General features: G+C 40.3%; 1 protein-coding gene across 1 annotated transcript; it reads right to left on the bottom strand.

The window, feature by feature from the left end:
* Positions 1-2,163: 2,163 nt before the first annotated feature.
* e2f6 (E2F transcription factor 6) lies at positions 2,164-7,806 on the bottom strand. The gene is made up of 9 exons (XM_041958767.1): positions 7,560-7,806; positions 6,562-6,867; positions 5,689-5,729; positions 5,364-5,419; positions 4,982-5,168; positions 4,359-4,514; positions 3,944-4,058; positions 3,451-3,598; positions 2,164-2,517 (listed from the first exon to the last, which is right to left on the bottom strand). Exons 1-9 carry the CDS (start codon positions 7,680-7,682, stop codon positions 2,480-2,482), a joined length of 1,170 nt encoding a protein of 389 aa, XP_041814701.1. The 5' UTR covers positions 7,683-7,806; the 3' UTR covers positions 2,164-2,479.
* Between the last annotated feature and the right edge of the window lie 4,289 nt (positions 7,807-12,095).

The following is a 12,095-nucleotide window of genomic DNA, read 5'->3' as shown; positions in this document are numbered from 1 at the left end:
GAGTAAACCAAAAAAAAAAAAAACAACCTGTACATCACTCCCACTGTTGCAGATTTCATTAAGGTCAAAGCACCTTTTCAAAATTCCCAGAACAGGAATCAGGTTTCATCTTGGAAGAAATTCAGTCTTTCTTTTTGTGGCGCTGTGCTGTTGATCATGCTGCAGTGACACAGTCTGTCCACTGGGTGGTGCTGTTGTAAAGGGGTCATTTCTTTTAAACACCCTGCACTGCAAAATATCTTTAATGTATTCACGAGTACGCCTTCTTGTTTTCTGTTGATGACAGACAACAGATGTTTCCTTCAGAGTGAATTCAGGAAAACTCTGTTTCCATCATTCCTCCTGTCTCTTTAACATGAAGTTTATGTTTCCATTCAATTGATGCTCTATATTTATTCCAGATGTGGAGGGAAGTCTCAGTCACATGTATATATTTCCATGTTTGCTGCTAGCAAGCAGCTGTGGGTTCAGTGCCTTGCATAACAGCACTTCTTACTGCTTTATTATGCTACCAAAAGCTAAGTGAGTCAGAATTCATACTAAAAGCATCAACTTTTTTTCTGCCTTATACCTTATAAAATAGGTTTTTTCAACAATATTATGCAATAGAAGCAAACCCTTTATTACACACTTTATTTAAACTATTTATTTAAACCGGTCAGCAGACTTTGACCTATTAAACCTGAGTCAATGGAGCTGTTTCTTAATGTCCACACAGTCACAGTGAAATTAATGTCCTCAATTACATGACTTTAAGTCCTTCCTGATCAAATTTAGTGAATCATTTGGAAAATCTAAAGCATTGTCCTATTTCTAACACAATTATTTTGCATTGTCTTCATCATTCCTAAATGTTCATGTTCTCTTATTTTGCGCAGTAAATGAAACGACTACAGCTGAAAACCTGGATTTTTATTTTGTTAATCACAATGAAACAAGACTGATCCACCCACAGCATTTACTGAAGTCCCACAGAAGTCCTCATAAAACCGCAAAAAACAAAACCACCTGTCACACACTGAGAGGCTTCACAAAGGATCTTAACTTCATACAGGAAACAGAGAAAGAGAAGAGTTTTGTTTAAATACTGTAACATATTAAATCATTCCTGTTTTGGTTCCTCAGGTGTTCCCATGCTTTAATGTTTTTGGTGTCGTTTAATAAATAGAACTACTTCTAATCCATTTAAACATTAGTTCATATTATGATTAAAATGTTGTTCAATCCATTTCAATCAATGAGGCTTCACTAAATATTACAAACACCTCCCAGTATAAAGTCTTACAGTTCACCATAACACCAAACTACAGTCAGAAATGACCAGCAAGTTAAATCAACACCTGTAAAACCATTAAAAGCAAAAGACCAAACCTTCATGAAGTTATTATTTATTGCAGGTTTATTGCTGCATCAGATCTGATTCTAACTTTGATCCTCGGCGCAGGAGGCAAACATTTTATTGTTCTTTTTAACTACAATCCTCTTTCTTCACTTGGGGGACGAGACACAGTGACAATGACTCAGGTCGGTCACAGGCCATCATTTGGAAAGAGCATCAAACAGCCTGTCCACACCCAGACCCGCCGACCATGAGACCCTATCAAGACCACAACAAAGTGAGGCTCAGCTCACATGCTTTCACGCTAACTTCGCTTCACTCCGCACTAAACGCCAAATCAAAACGTTATTCAACATAAAAGTCGGCTCTCTGGATAAGTTTGGTTCAAGTACACCTGCTTCACTGCATATGTGTGCTAATACAAACTGACGACAAATTATTCAATAACAATGGAAATAATGAATGTTTTCATGTTCAAGTGTTGACAGAACTTCCTGTTGTTTTATATATATATATATATATATATGAGCTCTTCAATGGCCAATGTACAAAATGCATGGATGGGCGGGGGTCTGGCCGCCGCATCCTCGCCACCTGATGTTATGATAATTTCCTACCTGCGAGGCTGGTTAGGAGGCAAACACCTGCAAACATTCCTGTTTGTACATCCTCGACTCGAGTCATATACACATACATTTACACATGCAACAACTTCAGGAGCCCAACAAACCGGCAGAGCTTCGGGCTCTTGCTCAATGGCACCTCAGCAGTCAAACTTCCCTTCACCCTGCTGCTGCAGGCTGGTGACAGGAAATACGCCAATATCCCTGTTTCATAAGAGTTCACTTTTTATTGATTACAGCATCTTCCCCATTAGGAGACTCAAATCAAGGTGAAAACATTTCAGACAAAGACAAAGAAAAGTCAAACACAGAAAGGAAATATAAACAATCTCAGAGGTAAAATTACAAAGCAAACATACTCTAAGTCATAATATATGATACAGACGAGCTCATCCACTCGGTCATTATCACAAACATAAAGCTAAAAACGTCCTGATCGAACTGACGTCATCCTCGCCTTCCAGGCTTGTGTCTGAACTGTGAGGACAGCGTGCGCCTCCTGGTGGTCAGCTGGTGGCTACGCACTCTGCACAGCACTCTGTGGACTCGATGACTCTGCAACAACAACGGCAATGAAATAAAACAATACTATTAAACACCTATCAGGTGAGTCTAGCTCATCACAGATGTAGTGGGATCAGTCTTCATGTTGGCCAATAAGAACATAAGAGACAGGGTTTCCACCACATGGTTCATCCACCAGAGAGGACTGACGAGTTTCTTTTTGTTAGCCATGATAGCGATGCAGTCGCAGTCAGTCACAACGATTCGACTGATTTCCATGAGATTCTGTTCACGTTCCCCTCGGGATGAATCCTAAAACTTTGATCTAGTGCCACCACCATGTAAAATTCTCAATTTGACCAAATGCTAGTAAAACCAATGACATTTCCATCAGACTTAGCTGTACTTTGAGTTTAGTGCTAATTAGTAAATGCTAACATGCATGCATGCATGCTAACACACTAAACTAGGATGGTGATCATGGTAAACAATACACCAGCTAAACATCAGCATATGGGCACCGTCACTTGAAGCTTGTTAGCATTCTGGAGTTAGCATTTAGCTCAAAGAGTTCACAGAGGCTAAACATTACATATTTGTCACAATTCTTCTTTACTTAGGGCAACAAGCTTATTTGTTGTTTTACAAAGACCCAAATGAATCCACTCTCGTGCCTGTTCGGTGACTAGAGCAAGGAGACGATTACGCTTAGCTTAGCATAAGGACTGGAAGCAGGAGCAGCTAGCCTGGCTCTGTCACAAGTTTTACACATTAACACTTTATATCTTGTTTGTTTGATCAGTGCACAGTGACTCCGCTTGTTATAATTCAACCTGATCTGAAGATCTATTGATTACTTTGGGCAAATAAAGTCGTATGAGATCATTTAAGAGACTGATATTAATTGGCTGCCTGAATATCGACATGCGTCAGCCTCGTTATATTCAGCCTATAACACCCTGCATCACTTCGTCGTGTTGTTACCTGTGTGCAGCGTGGTCGTTTTTATCCGGCTTTCCTCCAGCGTTAAAAAGCAGCCGCTCTTCCCTCCAGTCACGTCTCCTGTCCCGACATCACAGGTCAGCACCATAATGGGACCCTTCCCCGCCTTCAGATGGACCTGGATGCTGTCCTGCATCATGATGGACGCAAACACACAACCTGAGTGGACATTTTTATTCCGTGTACCTCCTGAATGTATCAGGTGCAGGAGAAAAGCTACACAGAATCCAATCTGTAAAATTATCAATGTCTACATTCTAATTTCCTAACAATAACAGTATTTAATGATCACTGTTGGATATCAATACAGTTCCTCTTCAAGTACCAAGAAATTCCTCTTCATTTTTACAAAACTGAATCAAGATCATTCAGTGCTGAAAAACAACATGATTTCTATTCGAAAACACATCCAGCGAACATTCATTGGAGTCTCTTTAGTCACTTTTTACTTCTTCTACTGTGTTTGTTTGTTTACCTCTTTGGGCGCAGGAACCTCCAGTTTGGTTTCCTCCGGAGCTTTGACAACGATGACCGTCTGCTCCTGTAAGGTTCTGAGCCGGCTGATGTCCTCATGGGTCACGTAGGCCAACGTGAACGAAAGGTTAAAGAAAACCTGCTTCATTTCTTCATCCGCATTCACAACTGTTTTCTCAATCGTTTAAACCACTCATTTTTCCTTGTTTTGCTTATTTAAACCTGCAATAACAGATGTTTTGGCCACTAGGGGGCAGCAACGCAAGCTGTGAACACAACACTGGCATATTATCACCTTATACAGATGATATTGAAAACTCTGCCTGTTTTAACATCCAGCAGTTACGAAGCAACATCACTTTTCACGTGGAGATGCGTTTGTGTCCACCTGACGAACGTCTGACGTGAAAGGATATGCAGCGCTTTCGGTGTCGTCCGTCATGTCGAACAGCTGCTGAGCGCAGCTTTTGATGAGGGTGTCCAGCGAGTCTTCCACCACCTTCATGTTCTCCAGCTCCCTATGCAGCTTCTGCTGGTTCTTCCACAGAAAGCTGGAGATCTGACATGTTCCTCTAGACAGACGACAGTCAGACAGCAGGTTTACCGCAAAGCTCAGAGGCAACTCACAAGAATGTTTTGTACTCGCCTTTGAAATTACAAAATAAAAAAACCTTAACTCAGCACCCTCTTACTACCTTTGGTCAGACCTTTCATGTGAAGGTCATCCACTGAGGGAAGACCCTGAGATGTGGTTGAAAAAAAAAAGCTGATTCAAGATACCTTATCTCTCAGCCAAGAAAATGCTAAACAGAGCCTGTCAGATATCTGTGGACATATCTGTGTTCATCCGAGTTAAAGCCCAAAAGCCAAAGATATTCATTTTAAACAGAGAAAAGCTGTTTTTTAGCAGCTGAAATTAATAAGATGACTTAACGACTATAAATTAGTGCACCAACATATAAAAGCAACAATGCACTGTGAATAATAACAGAACCTGAAGACATCCTCTAGCATCGTATCTTTTCATACGCTGACTCACATCCACTTGAACCTGTTGATCGACTGCTTCTCGATGAGGCTGATGCCTTCCAGGACGTTGGTGATGTCATAGACTCGTCGCCTGCGGGTGTTCAGGCTCGTGGTCACATGCCGGAGGTCCACCGAGCCGTCCGGAGAGTTCTGCAACAGCTCCAGGAAGTGCTGCGTCAGCGTTCCCAAGGACACATCTGGACACAACACAGTAACAGCTGGAAGATACGACTGAAAAACATCTCCATCTTTAGACTTTATGAGATGTGTTTACATCTGTGTTGTTTCTAAAAACAGGAAGTAAACAACACAAATTATATTATATTAAAACTTTAAGCATGTCTAAGAATACATCTTCAGAATTGAGTGAGCTAAATGGCAGAAGCACACACCCTGTCTGCTGACTCTCTTGGTCTGGATCATTTCTTTCCTCTGCAGCAGGCTGACGCTGGAAAGAAACAGATATCCAAATATCTTAACCCACTTTAAGGTACAGCTGCAATTTCTGTCAATACACTGTATGCCAACGTGTGCAGGAGCCACTTCAGTATCTTATTATAACATCTGCCATCAGATACATAAACATCACTAAAATACAAAGAAATCAAACTGAAACAAAAGCTCATTTTAACTCATAAAAAGCGGGTGCAAAAATTAAACCCAACCTGCAGTCTGTTAACGTGTAAGAGGAAAACCAGAAGCAGAGAGGTTTTTTACCCAGTCGTCTCGCCCTCTAACGTCTCCGTGGCACCTGGATCCTGGAGTTCAGAGAGAGGAAACAGAGCAGGTTAAAGGTGCGTTTCAGAGAGGAAATTCTGAGTTTTAAAAAAAGTCTAATCATTGGTTATAGCCAAACAGTCTGATGGAGTCTGACATTGTCATGTGCCTCATACTAACAGTATTACATGAAGATATTCTTTTGACAACCTTTAAAGCCTTTCACACTCATTTATTTCTTTCAGTCTGCAGCGTGAAGAGTCTGTGCATCACTTCTGGTAGCATCCAATCAATTTCTGGAGTTTGTGAAGTTTATTGTTGGATATTTTAATACACAATACAAAATGACTTTTTACTCAACTTTAAGTGCATGGGTAATTTTTACTAGATACTCCCTATGCTCCCGTTCTTTATCCCTATAAGTTCAATTATATAGTGAGTAAAGAGCAACAGCTGCTGGGAAAGTGGCACCATAACACACCTGCCTGAAGCTTTCATGCAGATTTTTGAATTTTTTTTGTTAGTTCAGTGTATTTCTGTGCACTGTATATTTGAGTGACTGGTCCAGTATGTAGCAGCACACTGGATGGGTTTCAATCAGTCCGTTAATGAAAACACAAAGAATTGTGGGATTGAAAACCAACAATAACTGCAACACATTTTTTTTTTTATCATACCAAAATATGACAAAGAGCTTCAGCTTCAGCAGGACTGGACTGCACGTTTCTCAGTTTTCTTTGCATTGGTCTTAACAGACAGAATGAATCCCATCACGCGGGACCCCCTTTATGGTGAACACTGCATGAGTAAGAGTGCTGTATACAGAAAATGTTTGCATAAGAATATCTAACAGCAGAATAAGAGTCTTCGGACCTGCTGTGGTGGATCCACTGCAGTAGGGGCTGGTGCAGGAGGACCATCATCTCCACCTTCATTAGCTTCTTCATCATCATCACCATCCCCGCCACCAGTGGCCCACTGGTCCTCTTCCTCAGATGATTCAGCTCCCCAGGGGCTAATCATGCCCAGAGACCCATCCAGGTAGGGGGGCATGATGGGAATGGCATCATTGTTGACCCCATGGGTCGAGACGTCCTCTGGCAGGAAGTGGTCTTCACAGATTACATGCTGCTCTGTCGAGTCCTGCTTGTCTGTCTCCCTCAACGCCGCCAGCCATACCTGAACAAAGTCGTCAGTGTTACTGTCGATGCTTTGTACTCTCTATCACTAAATAATTAGATATCTATTGGTTTCTCTGATTTGTAACTGCAATAACAAAGACATTAAATCTTCCCTGATGTTAAAAATACGTGACAGCCATGTTTTTCTAAATCCAAATCGTGAAATTACATCCATCAGAGAGACAGAGAATTGATGCATGTGATGCTATGAATATGCCACATATGCATTATTACATGGACTCTTCTCAGGTACCTGATAAACATAATTAAAATTACAGACATTTCTTGATGTATCACGGTAACTTTCCCTTCCTTAATCAAAGTTGTGTTATTGTTGGCTTGGACGTTTTTTTTAAAAGACTGTAAAACATCACATTACTGTCATGTGGTACAGTGGCAGCTGCTAGCAGAGACTCTTTAAACTCTTATTGGTGCATTGAAGGGAACAAAAAAAGTAAAAGACAAACCGACAAACCGTTATTAGTCATTCCAAGTTTTGGTTAGCTAATGGTCCAAAACGTGACAATAACGTGTAAAGTTATGGTCCTTCACACAGGCAGGTTAGCTAATGAGTGTTAGCATTAAGTTAGCCGCTGGGAAAATGGGGAAATGAAAAACAAAGAATCCCTTTGTTCAAGTAATTTATCACTACCGAGATATTTACTTTTGTTTAGATTCATATGTCAGTACCTTGACTCGAGCGGGGTCTGTGGGGAAGTTGAAGAACCTCTTCGGTGGTCGGTTGAAGAGCCCCCGTTTAGCGTTAACGTTCACCACGCGGTTCGGACACCCAGAGACGACACACTTCACCATGCTAGCCGTCACTCCTGCACCCAAACCGAACCAAGCCGGGCTGGATATAGAAACAACTGGCACAATACAACAACGGTGCGGTTTGTTTATGTCGCGTTTCAGTCGTTTGTCAGACCGGAAGGGGTGTGTTTTGACCCGGAAATACAACTTTAGAGGGAAAGTGAGCAGAGCTCGTTGGCGCCAATTTTGTGCCCTCTACCGCCCACATTATGCCTGGAGGATGAATTGTTGTTACTATTATTAAAACATTTTTGCATATTCACAAATGTTAATGTTAATCTACTGATTTACTTCTACGATTCACAACACTGACAATCTAAACATCATTTGCTTTTGTCAATAAAACTTGACATGAGAATAACACTATGAAATAAACGTAAAATAGATAGATAGATAGATAGATAGATAGATAGATAGATAGATAGATAGATAGATAGATAGATAGATAGATAGATAGACTTAATTTATCCCAAGCTGGGAAATTGCAAAGACACTAAAATATGAATTATTAGTTTAATTTAATTATTATGTATAATGTAATCAATATTATTTGGTCAGAAATATGTTGATATTTAGTATATTTGTTTACTGGGACAAATTATCTAATTATTTAACTAACTGAAACTAATGTCTGCCTCAAAACAAGAAACAAATACATCGACTGTAGTGTTTTAAAGCTGAATCATGCAGAACCACTGGTGTGTCCCCAACCTAGTGTTCATTACTAACATTGCTAAGCATCAGCTTTCAATTCAAAACAAGAGCAGGTCGTAAGCCGTGTTGCAACACAAGATTTATTCAGAGCAAGAGATGCCAACACCAGCATGATAAAAATTGTACAAACTTCACAAGTCAAATTAAAATATCACGTAGCAACTCGTGACCTTAAACATACAGCAAAAATACCAACAAAACCCATGCCATGTGGTAAGAAAAATGTTGTTGAAAGTTTGCGAGTAACAGAGAAAAAGGGGTAAAAGGAGAGAGAATGAATGTTGTATAAAAACCCCTTATCAATGCACTGCTGAAAAGAAACGAATATTTTCATAAAATGATGATTTCACAAATATTCATATGGATTTCTTTTGCATTCTAGCATGTCACATGTTAGTGTTGAGATTCTCTATGTAAATAGTTACAGTTTAGCTTTTACATCTGATATTACAATATCTAGTCTATTGACTGTCTTTAAGTGGCAGAATTGTGCTTTAACTCCCATTTCCTTTGTTATCAGTAAGAATAACTGACTAAATAAAAAATACAAGCTGTCAGTCTATCTAATGCAGTAGTTTACTGGCAGGAAGCTGCAGACACAAAGCTTTGGACAGAGATGTGAAGGCAGGGAATGAGGCTTTGCAGCAAAAGTCCAAAGAGGAAACATCTTTAAAGGAAAACTCCCCCTGTTTGCACTGTGTGTTTTTCCTTTCGCTGGAAAACTGGATGACAGCATAGAAATGTGTCAGTCATCTACAAAAACACCAAAACAAGCAGGTAAACATTGTGTTTTAGCTCCTCATTCACCAATGAAATTTAAGTTCTAGATATTCAGCTCTTAAGTTTACCCTTACCTTATTGTCCTCACAATAGGAATTATTGTCCACACTGTCTAACATCATCACATGTATTTACTGGATCTGCTTGTAACAACACGCTAAATTTTTGATGTTATTTTATCTCACTTTAACCATTTTTACCATATTTCATATATTTAAAGGGCCAGTTCATCCAAATGATGAAATTAAATGTTTTTCCACATAGCCCTAATGTTATCTAGCCATGCCGGTGGTTTATGTTGTGTGTCCAGGTTTTGAGGAATCTGTCTTTGAAATTTCTGCCTCCACCCAAAAACAATTCAGTTAGTTGCTGTTGGGGAGAAAATCGACAGCAACATCTTATTCCAGGAGGGTGTCAGCTACTCTGGATCATGCATTCACCTCGGTGAATGAGTTTTCATCAAAACTGCTTCCAATTCAACACATGGTCGCAATGAAAACCACTGATGCACTGATCTGACGCTGCAGACTGTCAGGGCTGATAATGACTCTGTTGAGTGGATTGTCCAGATGTGGCTGATCTACATTAAACACCTTTTTTTCATTCATTTTCACAGGATGCTCCTGGATAACGTTCACTTTTCATTTTTAAGAAATCACATCTTCCCTCGTCAGTTTGGTGGACAGATGGCTCTAAATTCCTCTACACTTATGAGTCATCACACATTCATTGCTATGGAGAAGAAGCCAGATGGGACTAAAGCACAAAGCCAAAGTTGCCTAATTCATCCAAAATTGACCCAGAATCCGAAAGTGAACCAATTTAAGCTGCAGTTTCTTAAAAAGCAGCATCTTTAGCTTTCACTCGTTGTTTTAAGAGTTTGAGGCTCTCTCACTGGCTGCGTATCCCTGAAATGCACCCTGGGAGTTGCAGTTAATTTCTCCCTTCAGCTTTTATGTACATCGGCTCGTTCCTTTGACTTGTTATCAAAGAAGATTTTCAGAAATATCTTTTGCACTGATAATTCAAACTGCTATTTCAGGAAATCCTGGACGCCAGAAATAACGCCTGGCAGTTTACGCCTGCACTGACAGGTTGGGTAAAGCTCGCCCTCGCTTCTAGAGGAGAAGAGACACAGGTCTGATATTAACCATTGCAACCATGCATTCATGTTTTCACATTTTCATTAGCAACATGAAGTTTCAGGTGGTTGAAAATGGAGCATTTCTGATACCCCAGAAAGGTAAAGCTTCCAACAAGGGGACTGGCCATTGTTCCGATGGCCCATTATTCTGAAATCCCACTCGTCCAAAAACTATCCCACTGGACGGAAAGCCCATTTGTCCAACAGCCTGTTATCCTGGAAACAAAAGCCCGCTGCTCTGAAGGCCCGTTGTTCTGAAAATACGCTCTCCCTGGAGTTTTCTGCCCTTAATATCTGAGTGATACGTCGTTTGGTGGACGGGACAATGGCACGAAACCTCAGACAGAAGCTTCTCAGTGTGGCTCAGCATTCTGTTTCTGGTAAGTCCTTTAAAATGGATTTGATGTTAAAGATGCTGGAGCGGAGCAGGTTAACAGCGTAAGGGAGGGGGGAGTTTCCTTTAAATAATAAATCAACTCAGTGAAATTTGTTCCAGGTTGCTTTCAAACAGGAATCACCAGCACAAAGTCTTGTCGAAGTCACAGTTTCCACAAACTCGCTGTACAGTTTTTGCTTCATTTACCACGTGATAATACTTTGACATACTCCAATAAAGTGCATGCATGATCGACGGTGTTCAAAAAACATACTCCATCAGTACTGTGATTTCAGACTGAACGTCATCGTAAGGCCGATTCAGATCAAAACCTCAGTCTGTCTGTAAATTCAGTGCGCAGACGTCGCGTTACGACTGCTGGCTCTAGTTTTCATTCGTCTTTTCAAGAACAATCAAAGATAATAAAAAAGTGCTGCTTGGTCATCATGTCGTCTGGCATCATGTCCCATTGTGGCTCAGACAATAAGATGCATGATTGGAAAGAAGTTTTCTACAGGACGAGTGCAATATACAATGACGGATGGGGACGTTTGACCCTGTAAGTCCAGTGGAGCCTTCAGCCTTAAGAAAGGAAAATCATATCTACAAATCCTTTCGCCTGCCAGGTGCCTCTTAATCGACAATAAAAACATCAAAACATGGAAACAAAGGTGTCCCTGTGCAAAGTCGAACATGACAGAACCAAAGTCCTTTCACCCGCGTCAGATTCCCAAAACATGATTGTAGTAAAAGGTTTATACAAAACGCAATACATTTATAGTTAGTAAAAAGATCTATCAGCTCTTTGCTAGTTTTATTCATAAGAAATTGCATATACCCAAACAATTTTTTCATATAGATTGCATCCCATATCTAAACAAACGATTTAATATTACCATACCAATATTGCTGACACGTTGTCCTATTAGCTAGTCAAGGTTGAGGATTAAAAGAAATTCAGAATGGCAGATTGTCTCCTACATTTTCTGTAGCCATTGGTCTTCCCGCTTCGTTCTTCGCACCAACAAAGAAAAGCGACAGAACAGGACAGTTTGAAACGAAACAACTCCGAAGGGGATGATGGGAACTGCACCAGTAAGTTTCCGTGTCATGATGTTTGAAATCTTCTTGCTTATAGCATTGGTTCTTCTCGTAATTTTAGCTAAAGATTTACAGTAATATTCGTGTCCACGTGGTCCACTTTCAAACATTACAAAAATGAATGAGTGTACATCCATTAAACAGCCTCCAGCGTTACAGCTCATGAGAAAAGCCTTTCAGAAATGATTGCTCCTCACGATCGCCGCTCAGCTCCCCGTTAAACCCGTGACGCCCAGTTTTTTTATGTATGTAAATCGCATTAAAATAAAAAATGATTCAAGCTTACGATAAATAAATA

This window comes from Chelmon rostratus, chromosome 18 (genome assembly GCF_017976325.1).
Source record: "Chelmon rostratus isolate fCheRos1 chromosome 18, fCheRos1.pri, whole genome shotgun sequence".
Classification (NCBI taxonomy): Eukaryota; Metazoa; Chordata; class Actinopteri; order Chaetodontiformes; family Chaetodontidae; genus Chelmon; species Chelmon rostratus.
This window is presented reverse-complemented; position numbering and strand designations above follow the sequence as displayed.

Bases quoted from the DNA above. Each gene is read 5' to 3' on its own strand.
- e2f6 (XM_041958767.1), bottom strand. From the start codon at position 7,682: ATGGTGAAGTGTGTCGTCTCTGGGTGTCCGAACCGCGTGGTGAACGTT. The intron at 5,730-6,561 runs GTCCGAAGACTC...TCTGAACTCCAG, and splicing joins CAGTGGATCCACCACAGCAG to GATCCAGGTGCCACGGAGAC. The intron at 5,420-5,688 runs GTAAAAAACCTC...GTTTCTTTCCAG, and splicing joins TTAGAGGGCGAGACGACTGG to CGTCAGCCTGCTGCAGAGGA.